Source organism: Scedosporium apiospermum (assembly GCF_000732125.1).
Source record: "Scedosporium apiospermum strain IHEM 14462 chromosome Unknown SEQ_SAPIO_0022, whole genome shotgun sequence".
NCBI classification, from domain to species: Eukaryota; Fungi; Ascomycota; class Sordariomycetes; order Microascales; family Microascaceae; genus Scedosporium; species Scedosporium apiospermum.
Window position 1 is genome coordinate 603,944 of NW_015971723.1, and position 16,434 is coordinate 620,377.

Consider the following 16,434-nt stretch of genomic DNA (forward strand, 5'->3'; position numbering starts at 1 on the left):
TGATATATATTGTGCAGTCATGATATTGCAACTTGACCCCCAAGACCATCCACAGACGCCGAGCCAATCAGTCCATATGAGAACATTGCTTGCCATGTTCTCCAAGTTATGAGCGGCCGTAAAACCAGTCGTACGTTGACAGCCCCGAGGCAAGAGCGAGAAGGACAGGGATTCACCTGGTCTCGGGAAGGTGGCACGGGAGTCAAAAAGACAAGATGAATGCAGTCAAGGAACCAGCCACCTGCTTGTTGCTGCCAGTTATTATTACCACTTTATAGTACTACCATGTAACATGGATTGCGATTGTACGATTGTATTGACGCCAAGCCAGATGACAAAGAGAAAGAGTGGAGAAGGCGGCGGCGTTTGATCGAGTCAAGTCTTCCAAATCAACAGATTCGAACTGACAGGTTACTTCCCCGAAACAAATTCCGAAGCCGGTGAGGTCGTCCGCACCACGCATCGATAGACTAGTACGAGTATGTATCAATTACTGGTCTGTGCGGATATATTTCAATAATGCCTCCATTGCCCAGCGCGCTGTCTGCTACCACCCTGACCCTGTCCTTATAGCGAAGTGCTTCCAGTAGTGTACAGATATCAATGTAGGCATGGTAATATTGAGTATTAATCAATACCACCTAAGCCAAGACGCCCAACCTCACTAACAGCAAACCTGGGCTTAAAATCGCCAATCCACTCGGCCGATAGATGTAGTTCACGCAAGAATAAAAAACTTGCATCATTTGATCTCTCGATGCGATTGTCCGGCCCAGACCATTAATCCGATCCACCAGGATCAATGATGGATTGATAGAAATTGAGCCCGTCTCACAATAAACGTAGCGCAAGACCACTCGCCTTGCTTGCCAACCAAGACGGGTCAGTCTACAGCCCTATGTACTCCGTACATCAATGCACATCAATATATGGGGTATTGGATGCTGTCAATCACTTCCTTCGTCAGTCCCGCCCTCTTTCCCTGGTCGCTGGTTGGGTTACTCGCTACATGAACCAAACTGGGAATAACTTGCGTGAAACTGGCCTGGGCTAGTAAAGTGCTGTCTTGTCAAACATGCTCTTCATGAGAGGCTAGACACACTTTAAGGTGCAGTGCAGGTTGAGCAATCGCGTGCATGGCGTTGGTTGCTTCATGTGTTGGGTTGGTGCAATAGAAAAGGAAAGCGTGGGATAGCAAGACAGGAACTTCGTCAGTGTTGTATGTGTACTTCATCCGAAGTCCTTGCATGCAGTGAAAGTTGGTACAAAGTACATTGTAACATTTCAAAATTGTCCGCCCCTCCAGATTCCAATCTCATTGGAAGCTCAACACCCCCTTGCAAACAGAGACTTGTGCAGCGACTTCGTGCCCCTTCATAATTATGGTTTTTATGTACGAAGTACACGGACGTTGTTAAAGCTGCACTTTCCCGACTCGGACCTGATGAGCGGAAAGCCACAGAAAGAGGAGCTGCAACCCTGGGCCTCCAAATGCATTCTTGTACGAGGTACACTGCCAAGTGCCAACCCCCAGCTGGGGCCAGAGCCTGAGAGAGCCCTCGCACCCAATTCCATTTCGTTATCCCTCCCTGACCTTCTTCATCCTCTCTGCACTCCCACTCACAGTCACCCTCACCGGTTTCCCAAATTGACCTGCCTCTGTTTCTGTTTCCGCCACGTATGAGCGCCCTGGTACTCGCGGAGCTGCACACCACCTTGAACGTACCTCTGCCCGGAAAGCAAGTACGAAGGTCGTAAACCCGGTGTCCATCGTCATGGCCCACCCAACCAATAAAGCGACAGACGACCTCGATGTAGGCGGTCATACATCAACACAGGTAGGCGCTCGTTTGTCCCTCCAACACAAATTCGTTGCCTTTTTCCCCCTTTCTCTCTCGAAAAAATTGATTTGTGACTCCCCCCTCCCGCCCGGCATGTCGTCTGTCCATGTGCCTTCGCCCCATCGATGGAGGTCAATACATCTAATTCATCGTCAGAATTCACATTATCCCGGCAGTGATGACTACCATCCGATCTTGAAGCGGAGCAGGGCCAGCCTCTCTTCGGATGGCCGTCCCGTGAAACGGTCGTCTCTGGTGACCGCGCACACTCCTGCTGCACCGACGGCGGCCTGGTCCGCCCCGGCCGAGCTTGCCGGTTGGGTCAAGAATGCTCCACCAACAGTTCACAAGCCGAAGCTCGACGTTGCCACCCGTGACACATACGACGACATGCTAATAGACCCGTCCCGTCCCGTTCCAGACCCCTATCTCCGTGGATCTGGGAGCCAACCAGGCCGACTTTCTCCCCAACCCAAGCATCAGAATCATGAAGGTATGCCTAGTTTACATTGCTGTATACGCTTAAAAAGGTTGCCTTATTTGCTCTTTGCAATCACTTCCCATGTATTTCGTCATGTATCAGTCCAATCTGAGTAAGGTCCTTGCGGCGTATTGCCCACATTCATCCCCCTCTCACCGCTCCCTCCTATATCATAATGCTCAACCCAGCCCCCTTCTTCCTCCACCTTAAGTCTTCATCCCAGATACCCACTTCTGTGGCCGGGCTTCTTGGTCATGCCATTGTCTTGTTGCTGTGACCCCAGAGATTTGCGAGAATCGCACGAGACAGCATTCCTCACGGTTGACGGCATCATACGCTGTGACACCTCGTCGGCAGTCCACCGCTAGTGTCATACGGTTGCAGTCACTAGCCATGCGTAATGCACCTGTGCCCAGGGATCACTGATAGCCAAGCCATTTTTTTTTTCTTCTGCAATCTGCTCGTATTCCGTGGAGCGGCTGTTAAAACTGCGTTGATATCTCCGTGCTCACCGGCGGGGACTTGAGTACCCTGCACACTTTGTAAGAAGAGCCGCCGAAGCTGGTCTAACCGGAGCACCTTTGCCCTTATAGAGCCGGAACCGACAGTTATATTTCATCCCCAACTTTCCCCCGCTTCATCTTCTCCAACGACATCTCGAACTTCTACCTGGGACCCCCGGATGCCAACTCGTGCCTCTTCAGAAACGTGGAATATCCAGACTCCACTGACCTCAACCGAACGTCCCTACTGCTCCGGTGGTCTTCCAGATCCGCTATTAGCACCATCAGAAATCGGCAATATCAGATACGACTCTGATGTATGGCCCCACCCCCAGAACACACCTCTCGGCGGCAGATCCTCCGACAGGTCATATAGCCTACCAAACGTGGTGTCGACTGTGCGAGCTGACGATCACTTCCGTAGACAGGCCCCTTCTTTGTCTTTGTATCCTCATCCCGCATACCAGTTTCGTGAATTTGAACGCTTACCACAGTCCCACCGACCCCCAAACGTCAACGTCCGTCAACCGATCATGGAAGGGGACAACGCAGCACCGAATCCTTTCTCGAGCAACCAAGGCATTGAGATGCACCAGCCACGCCTCGCTTCGTATCCCACCATCCCTCAGTATGCCATTTCTAACGCCCAGAGAAATGTGGGGTTGAAGCATGAGTTTCCCGAGAGGTCTACGCCTCTCGATGCTCAAAGTGACAGATCGGTGGCGAGCCAGTCGAAATCATTTCAGTTGTCATCGCCGACGGAATCGGATCCTCGCGAGACTCTCGCATATCCTTCTCACCACCATGTTATGCAGGGTCTAGGAGTCCAGATGCACAACCCGCAACCTCACGGAAATATGCCATCTCCTAGTTACAATCTCGATCCATCAGCACCCCATGGGCCGACTCATCCCAGCAACAGTAACCGTCCTGTCGATCCCCCGATGATGGACACGATGGCACCACAGGGCTCGAATGATTCTTCTCCGGTTCATCAGTATTTTGTCCCGCAAGCCGAACGTCACCAAGTCATCGAGACCAACGGCCCAGCGTTTGATTCCGAGCTGAATCGGCACGAGTATGGCCCAGGCTTATCAGTACAAAGCAGTGATGTAGCAGGGCCTCATCCCCTAGGGTTTATGCATGCCGACATGGCACTGCCTCGCACCAACCAATACGAACAACAGCGCCAGGATAGTTCTCAAATTGACATCTACGGTCAAGAAGCGATGCCCTTCGAACATCCCGGGTTGCAGGTTAAGAGTTCTATAACGACCCATTCCGATCGAAGTCGTACCGTGGGCTCCGACAACGCATTGTCTCAAGAATCTCTCTCTGTTGGAGAACCTGAACAACTGGGTAGCGACGACTTGGAATTGGGACATGAGCCTGACGAGCGAGATTCCCCATCTTTAAAAGTGGCGAAGAAGACACGCGCTGCGTTTTCGGAGGATGCGCGACGGGAAACGGGAGAAACGCGCAAGACTGGTGCTTGCATCCGTTGTCGTTTTCAGCGCTCTCGGGTAAGCGTCTTCCCATCCTTGACAGAGATTTTTTTTTTTTTTTGGCTTTTTTTCTATAACACCTAATCCTTCACCTTAAAGAGGCGTCTGGGACCTTCATAAGTTCAATGCTCAATTTTCCAAACTAACACCTATAACTCAGTGCAAACCCGATCCGAATGATCCCAACAGGGAGTGCCAGACTTGTAGAGACGTCCAAAAGGAATCGAAAAAGGTCATCCATCGGCTTCCATGTCTACGCTGGAAAATTGCCGATATCACACTGAGCCGGTCAGATGCAGGGTCCCAGGGTTGTTTGAATCTGACACAGCGGTGGCAGGGGTTCACGATGAGAGACGTCGACGACTGGTCCGGTGAAGGTATTCGAACAATCGCGATCACCCTTGGTATCTCTCCCGTGCCTCTAGTTCTTCAAGTCAAGCGTTTCAAGCCTGCGGCCGGCGATATTACCTACCGGTGTTGGCGCGATGGGAACGTTGTGAAACGGACGGAGCTCGAGCCTTACGCACTAGCAAACATACGGCAGGCATCCCAGGCGCTCAAGGAATACATAAATGCGAATGTCATGAACGCTCTTGTAGCGGTTACTGAGGACGAGAACAACGACGAGTTGATCCGCGAAACCTTCCGCTGGGTGATCCTGCAGTATCAGAATCTCAGGGTAAGCTCCTACGCCTTGATTGTTCGCAGAAATTCGGTTGATGGCTGTTTTAGAATATGCTGACGTCATGGCGGGATTGGAAAGGTGAAAGGACTTTCCGATCATGAGCAGCCTGAAGAGTGGAAATTCTTAGCTGACGTCCTCCGACTCTGGCTCGCAATCAGTAAGTCCACCCATACCCTTTGACTTTGACTTCTCCTCGCCCGCTGACCAATTCACAGAGCACACTGTCGGATCGTCGCACATTTGCGGAGAGGATAAGCTAGGCATGCAACCCGAGTTGGATGACCAGTCGTACCCGCTGTACGGTCGCGTGTCCACGCCTCGGATGGTTGTCGCGCAAAACGACAGCATCAACGCCACCGACATCATTTCGCCGCTGCGGAGAAGGTTCCTCAAGCAGCTGGAGAATCGCTTCAAGGCGAACAAGCCTCGAAGTTGGTTCACTCTTTATCTTGCCATATTCATATTCCTCCACAGTGCTTCTGTGGTGTCAGCAGACCGCCGGCGGCACGGGAGAGAAAATGGAGCTCAGGTATGGATGCAAAATCCAAAACTGTCCACCCAAAACCTTGGACGGCTTGCTCACAAAGTGTTCCTTTTTCAAATATAGAAGGGTTATACCCTGCCCAGATTTGTCGAGGAATTGCATTTCGGCGCCAACGTCTTACTCGCTTATTGGCATTATTACCGCACTGATGAGGATCCTCTCGAGGTCACCTGTCTTGACCGGCATAGATCTCGTCTCGCAGATCTCACGGCAGAGCAATTCACATTTATCAAGAAGAGTTGTATGATGATGCGGAAGAAGAGTTAGTTTAGCCGCCCTTCCTCCCAAGAAACCGACTCCTTTCTCGAGCTCGATGAATACTGACATTCTTTTTCCTCGGCAGGAGAGACATTCAAGTATGTAGTGAACTGGGACGATCAGTTGTACTGGGTATGCCGCATGTTTGATCAGAAATGGGAAATCGGAGAGTCTTTCACTGCTTAATGCACCTCTACCTCATGCTTGGGGTTTTGCAAGGAGCTTTGGGAGGCACAAGGGATCATTGATACATATACACACGGATAGATATCCGAAGGGGCGTTTTTTTAAACCACCGAGGAAGAATAAAAAGCAAAGCGAAGCAAGAGAGAAACATGTAAACTTCATCTAGGCAAGGGGCCATGAGCTAGGAATCATCATCGCAGGCAACTTAAAACAGAATGGGAGAATACTTGAGGGCGAGGAGGACCCTCCAGGATCAGAGATTGTTTATTGTTTAATCAAAGAGGCTGGCGTTTACAGTACCAACAAGTAACAGTCGTCTATGAGTTGTCCGTATTTGCATCTTCCCAAGTTGCTCGATGTCAGTTGGAGACGCCCGCCTGCCACATGTCTCGCAGTTGCGTTGTCGTTGAAGTGAAGTCGCTCTGCAAGTCGTCTTATCACCACGTGACTGTCGATAAGACGTGTGGAAATTCAAGTGAACTGGCCTCTTTTGACACGTCGAGCTTCGTCCTCAACAGCAAATACAATGACCAAGCTTCATCAAGATCCTCTTAAGAACTAACGACAATTTCTCCTCCCCAACGCGGCCTCGGACAAATCCCTTTTCCTTCGTCAGACCGCATAAGAAAAAGACTTATCACGAAAAGAGTCAATTTTCATTCTATATCTCGAGCCGCACCTGCGCAATCGCGCTTTCCGCAAACTCGTTGATTTCCCCTGCTCCCGAAGAGCTGCGAACAAGTTTCCAATCCTCGCTCTTTCGACATTGGGTGCAGAATTGCAATCGCCCAGTAGCTTCGAACCCTCAACGAAACATACAAACCCAACCTCGAAACCGTACCTCGCCCCCGAAACAACACAAAAAAAAAAAAAAAAACACCAAACCACACAACCCTCTCACACACCCACGCAACAATGGACCAAGACAAATTCGACTTCCTCCCCCTCTCCGTAGACCCCAAAACCAAAGCCGTCACCCCCGGCCCCCAGCAACCCACGTCCCGCACCCTCGAATCCGAACTCGCCCAACTCAACATGCTCACGTACATGCTCAACACCCTCGAAGGACCCCTGGGCGTGCCCCCGCCGCCGATCCCCGTGAACCCCAAACGCAGCGCGGGCGTGCACCGGCTCCGGGACGCCGGCAACGCGGAATTCCGCAAGGGCAAATATGACGAAGCGGGAAAACTGTACACGATGGGACTTCAGATGGCGCTGTCGCGCCCGCCGTGGGAGAGGTCGCAGCTGGTGAGGGAGGAGTCGTCGGCGCTGTTCGCGAACAGGGCGCAGACGTGCATGGCGCTGAGGAGGTGGCCCGAGGGGGCCGTGGATGCCGAGGCGAGCGTGGAGGCGAAGAGGGTGGGGAATACGAAGGCTTGGTGGAGGAGGGGGAAGTGCTTGATGGAGATGGGGAGGTTGGCGGAGGCGAAGGAGTGGGTGGGGAGGGCGTTGGAGTTGGAGGGGGAGGAGGGGGATTTGGTTGCGTTGTCGAGGGAGATTGATGAGAGTATTGAGAAGGCCAAGGTTGAGTCGTAGGGACAGGACGGGACGTGGTGAGGGCGAGGATAGCAATAAGGCGCGGGTTTCGAAGAGCCAATTACCCAGGTTCTCACAGTTTTATTACTTTTTGATCGCTAGGTTAGGGTTTGCATTGGATATCCTCCTTTTTCTTCTTTTTTCTTTCTCAAGTCATCAAACAGCAATATACGTAATAGAGGAGGGTTTACGAAGTACAATGTTCACAGGCCGTGTCCTGAGCTACCTAGTGGTGCAAGTATAATCTCAATTCCAAGAGGAAAGGGGAATAGCAGTCTCGAGCTGAACTGGAGCAATCTCGCCCTAGGCTTTATTTGATCTTATCTCTTTGCCTCTCCCTCTCAGCTCGGCCCGCACCCTTGGATTTTCCCTTGTTTTCTCTTTCCTCTTCCAAGATGTATCGCGGCATAAGTATCAGCTATGTTCACTTCGAGATATGCGTCAAGGCCTTTGTCCTCGAAGTCGAGATGGCCAAGTAATAACTTGTCGTCCTGTCTGGGAGGAGCTTGCGATGGTTCTTGCACACCAGCACCGTTACCACGGCGTAGTGTCCTTCCTGCTGTGTGTCTCATCTGTCTGTTCATTTGTTGTTTCCGTGCGGCTCTCGAGAGCGCTCGTTTCGAGACCAGGACAAGGTCGTGTTTAAGCTTGCATTTTAAATCTCCACACTTTCTCCGTCTTCGGAGTTCGGAGGGGGAGTGCTTCAGCGCTATGATTCTTATCTCGGATCTGTGCCGTTATCCATCTCTAGTCTCTCTCATCCTACACTGCAGATCCCTCTTATACCGGGCCACGTTTGCGGGCTCCGAAAAGAGAATATTCCCAAAGGAGTGAAAGAGAAGATATTCGGGCTCATGTCGCCCAAAGCGGGCGAGGAGGTTCTTCTATCAGACCGGCAGGAAAGATGAACCATGCCTTAGGATATGATGAACCGCATATTCATGCCTTGATCTACATATGAATGTGTGTAGTGGACGAAGTAGTGTCATTCTCTCACAACTGCGCCCCAAAATGCTTCTCCCGCAAGTCCGCCTCTTTCCGCTCCGCCTCATTCCAGACCTCGTGCGAAACAATCACTTCGTCCCTCCTCCACGGCCCGCCGAATCGCCAAGAAACTCGTTCCAGCTTCAAACAGTCCAAACGTCCAAAACCACTTTTTTCACCTTTCTTTCTTTGCCGCGCTCTCCTAAATCGCTCATTCTTCTCGACCCATAACCCAGACCCAAAACAAACCAGGGCCCCCGAGTTCCTTCAAGTTCCTTCAATTCTTAACGCCGATCTCTCTCTCTCCCTCCTTATCCCCCGCTTCATTTTCGACGATAACGACGACCAGCTTCCAGCCACAAACACCCCCCAAGTTCTCAAATCGGAAACACCCCCAATTCCCCGGCTCCTGGAACTCCCGGCTTTCCCACCTTTGTTTTCCCGTTTCCCGTCACACACCCCCTTGCTGCAGATCATTTAAGGACGTACGAAGTAGTGTACGCGTAGTTCGCCAAGGAGGATTACCGCTTGCGAAAGAAAGGGAGAAGAAGACCACGCTAAAAAAAAAGGTATTAATTGACGTTTCTTTTTTTTACCATTTTTTTTTTTTTTGCCCGTCTTTTTTTTTCTGTTCGTCTTTGATGCAGCCCTTCGGCTTTGTGCTCTTCCGGTCAGCCTCCCGCTAATTCAAGTGCTTCGCGAACTGAACTGGTGGGCAGAAACAGAAAGCACCCTTTTGTCCAATTTTTTTTGGATTCTACATATTTTATTCCTTTTTTTATTCTTCCATTTCTGCACACCCCCCGTTGACTCGGCTGGATTTATCCCTCTTCTTTTCTTCGCGCTCATTCATTTTACGAAGCATATATTTATCTCCCTAATTTATAACAAGAGATATACAAAAGAAGGCATATCGACAGAGAAACCAGGGGTCGAGTGGTTTCAAACGAGCTTTCCGGGAAGAAGCTAGTTCTCTCTTCCCTTCCCTAAACCGGGATTGTCCCCCCTCCATATTTCAGCCCCGCCAACTACGATTGTCGCAGAGGGCTAGACCTCGAGGGACACAAGAGGAACAGAACAATTGAAATAGCCCGAAAGAAGAAACCCCAAAGAAAGCAAACATGTGCACCAAGATAATCTACACCCTCCCCTGCGAACACGTCCGCAGGGTAACAATCTACTGCCCGGCCGCCCCTCCCCTCTCCACCTCCGCCCACCGCCCCATCCACGCCGGCGGCAAGAGCCCATCAGACGCCGTCGTGCCGCCCCGTCCGACCTGCCCCAACGTCGTGACGACGAACATCCCCGACCCACCACCCCCCGACATAGATCCCCGGACAATACCCGACTGTCCGCTGCTTCCCTACTGTCCCTACGAGGCCCGCAACCGGTGCTGGAACTGCTGCTGGTGCGGGAAGGCGAGGAATCGGAGGGGGAGGTGTAGTTGCGTCATGCTAATTGATGGGAGTCAGTATAAGTGCGAGCATATATGCTGTACGACTTGCGAGGCGGCCGTGGATTAAGGACAGTGGTGTTCTGGGGGAGGGGTAAAGGGGGGTAGGGAAGGGGAAAGGGGAAAGGGGGAGCAGGAAAGGCAAGTCTTGCGAGTTTCAGGCAGCGGAGGGGAAGGGTGGAGGGGGGAAGGAACGGGTGAAGGGAAGAGGGGAGAAGAAGCGGCGACGAAGACTGTCTGAATGTATGTACGAGTGCGTGTGTGGGTGCGTGTGCATGTGCTTGTGCTTGTGCCGTCTATGCCTCTACGTGTTGTGGAGAAGAAAAATAAATTGGCAAGGAGTTTTGGTCTGGAAATCCTGGTTAGGCCTTGCTGCAACTTCCTTTTTGGCCATTTCTCTTCTAGCTGGTTGGCTCCTAAAGGTATGCAATGGGTTGGTCACAGCGAGCTGACGCCGGGCGGGGTGCCGGAGTCTGTCTCGAGATGCGGCAAAGTCGAGCTCGCAGACAGCTGAAGATGCTTCCGTTGGGTTGCGACCATGTCATTCCTTCATGGCAGAAGGCCCTGGATATCATCGAACTCCCACAGCTCCGTCACTCAACGAATATCCTCTTCCTGGAAGAGGGCATAGGAAGACTCGGGGTCCCCTGGTCAGCTGTGACTTAAAGAAACAGGATGGAGGGGGGAGAGCGAGGGATGCGGGTTACCAGGGTATGGCATGCTCCGGAGAAGGGGATATATCTCCGGCATCTATCTTTTCTAAAATCGTTGATGGTGAAACGAAAATTCATCATGACCTCAAACCGGCATCACCCGATGGTAGTTTATTTTCCCTTTCCCCTCTCCTCTCCCGTCCTTCCCTCCGCGGAGCCTCGGATAGCCTTGCCATCCACCGCAATGCGCCACTCGGCACGAATTCCTTTCTACCCTCAAGCCAGTATCGCCAGTGTTGTGATAACGACGCTTCCATTCGTTTGTTGCTACCCTTTCCGTAGCATGGCCCAGATAGCCCGAAGAGAAAGGGACAAACGCGCTCATCTAGGCTCGTCTTCCTCGCCTTGTCAGGAGTTTCGCCGTGTTGACGGAAACTATTCCAAATCATCACCGGAAGTGACCCCTCACCATTCTCTCCCCCCTGTAATTAGCTGAATCCAAGGGTTCGGTGGTGGGTGGTACATCTGGCAGAAGAAATTGGTAGAGAAAAGAAAAGAAAAAGCAAGCATAAAAAACGGTCAGATGGGAAAGGTGGGTCACAAGTCAGGATAGTCGCCGAAGAAGTGATCAGTTGCCCTTGGCCGATTATCTTTCAGGCAATCAATATCGGATCGAGTACGATGGCGAGAGGACCCATAGGCTCAGATATTGCTTTTTTTCGAGTTGGCACTTGTAATGTTTGCTCATTGTCTTGCCCTAAACCAGACACTCGGGCAGCAGATCAACGTCAATTTCTGATGCCGCGCGGATTAAACAGGGCATGATAATCGAGCACTCTCGCCACGGTGGGCTGGCGGGATCCAACAGTAGCTCGCGAATAGTTTTCTTCTGTGTCTCGGTTCCTATACCTTCTCCGAACCTCGGAAACGCGGGAAAAAGAAAAGAAAAAGAAAGATGATCCGAACCATGCTCGGCCATCAAAGACGAGCAAAGAAAGGTCTGGTCCTCGACGTTGTCGTCACAACTGCTGCGAGAGCATCCGAGCTGGCTGCCTGCCGTCTGGCGAATCCAGCTGTTCGGGTTCGATGGTCTTGTCAATTAAAAACCCAGCAACCGGGAACCAGTAGCTGCATCCGCCCTCCGGAACAGACAATCACATTCATCGATGCCACACCCTGCCAGCGGTGCATCCACCACACCCACTAGTCCTACCTCGGGGTTCTAGATCTGCCTTGTCGGCCGTTGAGACCGAGCCCCGAGGGCTTCTTTGGGTGGTATTCAGCACTCAAACGTAACTGGCCAAGGCGAAGACAGGCGAGTGCGATTTCCGTCTAGGGTCGGATCAGTGTCGCCAAGCTAGTCCCGGTGATGGTTCCCGCAGTCGCGCCCTTTTCACTTTTCTCTCCTTTCTATTTGCATCCCTTTTATGCAATTAATATTTTTCCCCTTCCAGTTTCTTTGTCGCGGGAAGGATATCCTGTCCGGGAACCGAGCATCTCGAAGGGGGAATCAACGCACATTGGTGCTGCCAACATCATTATGCAGGACATTCAGCAGACAAAAGCTGAATAAACGTACGTCCACAGCTGATTCCGGGGAATTTTCCAACGGGTTTGACACCTTTGCCGCAGTGGGTCCCGGAGGCCTTTTCCATTGCTTGGTCGTATGCACATCCCATGTCCATCGATCGGACTTACCACACAAAAGTGAATTTAAAATCGAGCTGAAAAGAACCCCATGCTCCAGCCAGTGGGAGCCTTCGAGCCGGGGACCGACGCTTTCCAACGCCGCGCAACCGGCGTGGTGGGGGCGTAGGTCGCAGGGTGCCTGGGATGGAGGATTTGCAACAACTGCAAGAGAAAGAACCGAAAAAATTCCCCGGTTCGTCGGAGCCGCTCTATCCTTGTCAAGGAAAAAAAAAAACGTGCTTTTCGCTGTAGAGAAGAGATCGATCCCACCTGATGATTGTTTGAAGGTGGCGAGGCGTTTTCGACGCCTTGATGCCGCATTGGGTCTGACGGGTCTGACGAGCTCTTGTCTTCAGCTTGTCATTGAGAAAACTTTACCCTCCTCCGTCCTCAAGTCCCCGGCAGATGTTGTCAAACGAGTCTTGGTTGGTTGACAGCTCCATGATTGATCAATTGATTTCTTGAAGCAAATTCCGACCTCCAAGAAAGCTGAGCGAGCTCGGGATATATAAGTTCGTCAAGATAACTCGGTAAGATGCCGCTCTCTTTTTCTTTCGAGCACTGGCATGCGTAGAAGTTTTCGAGATCTAGTCGACGACCTCCTCCAAAAATAAAAAAAATCCCAAACTCGTCATCAATCCTTTGGTCCCCATAGAAGAATAGCCCGGGCGGCGCGAGTGAGCACAGAGAATCGGCGAATTGCTTCCGGCCCCGCATCGTCATTTCCCATCCTCACCCTTCATTTGAAACTTTGGGGGAAATCCGAAAAATAAACCCAAAGAGGGGAAAGAGAGGGTGGAATAGGGAAACCCCCCACACAAAGTCTTCAGAAAACCACTTTATCCAACACACGAAGCCAGACATCCTCGTCTTCAGTATGTGCCACGGTCAACCCCGCATCCACCCTTGCTCGCATACCTCGGTGACATGGCACTACTGTCCCTCGGCATCACAGGACCCGGACACGGGTTATGAGACGCCATGCTCAAGTACGACCTTTGCTCCGAGTCAACAGACTACCGCCAACTGCCCTCTTCAGAACTGCCAGTTCAAAGACATGGAGGGCAGTTGGACGTGTTGCGCTTGCAAGCAGGGTCCCAACACGCAAGGATGGTGCACGATGCCGACGGCGAGGCTCAAGAGGAACCCCGAGACTTTCGAGGTCGAGGCATTTGAGACGACTTGCGACCACGGATGCTGCAAGAACTGCACTCATTTTAGTAAGTGAACCAAATTTTCGTCTCGACCCCACCTAAGGAGTCGCTGGACCATCGCGTAGTTGGGTTTGAGCGGAGCCTGACTGATAAAAAAACAGGCATGAGCAACCCGCCAACCCCGGATATGGCATATGGGGGCGTCCGGAAAGGAGGCAGCAGCCGTGCAACCGGTCACGACTCGTTGGCTTCAGCCCACCCGGAGTCGTCATCCGGAGCGTCTTCAGACTTATCTTCGCGCTTTAAAATCGACTTAGACTACACCACCGTCGGAAAGGACGCTTCGGCTGGTGAAAAAAGTCAAAAGAGCGGGCGTCATTGAAGGAACCGTATCCCAAGATAGGACTAGATCTCAGCGAGACATACATTAGAGGGACTGTGTCATCACGAAGCGGGGAGGGGGAAGAAAAGATATGTTATGGGCGTTGATCGTTCGATGGCTTTGACCAAATCATGCGGGCTCGGCGCAGACTTGACTGAGCAAGGCCGCTTGGGTGAACGTCAGGAAGCAGATGGGATGTCCCTAGAGGCGGAACGGAATCGGAGTCCTGGCGACCCGAAATTCGAAGCGGGAGGATCTTGGCGCAAGCGCCTTTGTTGGGTATTAATGTTAATGAGGAAACGAGTTATCATCCGACGTGATCCGTGATCCAGGATCCGTGATCTAGGAATTATCTGATTTCAAGCGTGCGCATCTCCGCCAAGAAAGCGGTTTCCGGCGAATGTGGTTCTTTAGTATGCCTGCGACATCAAAGCACGGAGTACGTTGGTGGGTTTCCCGATTCCAGCTCGGGGAGCATATCGCCAGTTCCCGCGACTAGATTTCCAGCAGGGTAGTACCACCCATTGCCTCCCGAGATGGCGTGTTTCCGAACCCGAGTGCTAGGCCGGTACCGAAAGTCTAGGGTAGGAAAGCCAGCATAAGAATCCGCCTCAGTTTCAGCTCGCCGACTCGGTGCCTTCCCCTCCACATTTCTAAAACGGGAATTATTATTCTTCAAATTCAATCCATTAAATGCATTCCGCTCGGCTCGGAGCGACCCAAGGATACGGAATATCGTTAACAGACGTGGTGTACTTCGTAAGATGCTCATTAGCGCATGCAAGAAAGCTTAACTTCGCAGCCAGGAGAAACCCCGAGATTCGTGACGCCGCCCGAAAGGGTTAGAAGGCTAATAGATCAGATAGAGCCCTGGTTGAAGAAACCTCCTAATGCAAGGATCGCACGACAGGCCTCTCGTGAGGACTGTGGCCAGCTGAAGCACACACAATATGGGAAAGAGGAACATGCCATATGAATCTTGGACCCCTTTTCCTATTCTGGACCGCAATAAAATACGGCATGGCCTGTGTGAATCAAGGAATAGCCTGCCATTTGGTAGGCATCGACACTACGCAGTGCAGTGTGGCATCAAACCAAGCAGCATCCGCCAGCACCGAGAACCGTGGTTCCCGGAGTGGAACGTGGTCGTGACACGGATCTTTAGCTTACGAAGTAAACGTCAGATGAGGTCCCGTCCCCCCTGAAGTCTTCCTGGGCTGAACTGGTTACACGTTTGTGTTTCGCCGAATTGTTTCCGTGGCCGAGTCGAGCAAGAAAAGTATTTTTCTGAACTACGTGTGTGTGTGTGTGTGTGTGTGTGTGTGTGTGGCATCGGAGTTGAGAATGAATCCGAGACCTCCAACTGTGTGTCCACCAGCAGCCTCGTCAAATGAAAATAGACGAAGGACAGATTTAGAGCCAGGTCTCGCTTGGCTTGCCTTTGTCCCGGTGGTCCGAATAGTTCTTTTGTGAAGTATCGCATCCTCTTTGTCATGAATCAACATGTGTGGTTCCTGAATCTAACCAATGCGCTCGGTCCTTCTCGCGTGGCCGTGATGGAGGGTATCAATCCCCAAGCTGTTCTTCTTCACTTTACCACGGTTGAGCGGGAAGTGAGGACTCTGGGCGAAAGTACGAAGTACTTCATAATGCAACATAGATGAAAGCCACGAGGCAGGGCGATCTCCCCGACATTAATGCGTGAGCAAACCATGCGGGCGCAGTCGGATGGGAGGGTTATTATCATTCGCCACGTGGAGGAAGCATGCGAGTTTGGAAGCGAGCGCCAGGGTTTCCAGGTGTTCCAGCTTATCGGCAAATGGTGGACGGCGGCCAAATGATCCCCGCTGTCATACTCAGATGAGGGACGGACTTGGCTCCAAAAAGCCGGCCAATATTTGGACCGTTACGTTTACTTGACTTCGCCTTCGTATTTTGGTTGGCGCCTCTTGAGTGGCAGTTGATATCAGAGGTAAGAAAAAGCAAGCACTGATGGAACCCGTTTGTGGTGGTATGCAGGAACCGTGGCTACTGCACTGCACTTGGTATGGTAGACAGAACGATGGGACTTGGCGGGTGGACTCGACAATGCACTAAAGCCTAGCTCGAAGGAAGGAGAGTCTGATCAAGCAATAAAGCCTTGGCTCGCGCTAACAAGACAGAAGAAGACTGGAGTCGAGGGCTCACGAGACATCGGGGAGAGAAACGAACCCCACATTCAGTGAGAAGTGAGCACAGAGAGAAGGACAAGTACTTCGTACGAACTTCCGAGGTGAGATGCAGTGTGTGTTCTGTGGCGCCTGACTTGCTCCTTCCAGCCGGCGATTCCATAGTGGCTTGCGGTCAAATTGACATCGTTAATTGACATGGTCCCTCTGCCCTGCCCGGCTCGGTAGCCTGGGGAGGATGTGGATCTTGGACGAGTGACCGGGAGAAGGATTGGCGTTCCTAGCGTGCCTCTTTTTCAAGAAATTGACCATCAAGATAGCCCCCCATCATCTGCCCATCTCTTTGCACTAGCCATGGAAGTACCGTACAATTACTTCGTACATTCCTCTCAACTAGTATTACCTTGGAACC

The 16,434-nt window shown here is 51.7% G+C and overlaps 2 protein-coding genes and 1 pseudogene across 2 annotated transcripts; all 3 read left to right on the forward strand.

The window, feature by feature from the left end:
- Nucleotides 1-1,775: 1,775 nt before the first annotated feature.
- SAPIO_CDS0471 (uncharacterized protein) lies at nt 1,776-6,003 on the forward strand (the record flags this gene model as incomplete). The annotated part of the gene is made up of 9 exons (XM_016783242.1): nt 1,776-1,838; nt 1,998-2,334; nt 3,027-3,192; nt 3,250-4,348; nt 4,491-5,009; nt 5,094-5,172; nt 5,231-5,544; nt 5,623-5,821; nt 5,903-6,003. The coding sequence occupies 9 exons, from the start codon at nt 1,776-1,778 to the stop codon at nt 6,001-6,003; spliced, it is 2,877 nt and encodes a 958-aa protein (XP_016646442.1).
- A 915-nt stretch (nt 6,004-6,918) lies between these two features.
- SAPIO_CDS0472 lies at nt 6,919-7,539 on the forward strand (annotated as a pseudogene; the record flags this gene model as incomplete).
- A 5,656-nt stretch (nt 7,540-13,195) lies between these two features.
- SAPIO_CDS0473 (uncharacterized protein) lies at nt 13,196-13,854 on the forward strand (the record flags this gene model as incomplete). Its single annotated transcript, XM_016783243.1, has 2 exons — nt 13,196-13,538; nt 13,634-13,854. The coding sequence occupies 2 exons, from the start codon at nt 13,196-13,198 to the stop codon at nt 13,852-13,854; spliced, it is 564 nt and encodes a 187-aa protein (XP_016646443.1).
- Nucleotides 13,855-16,434: the final 2,580 nt, after the last annotated feature.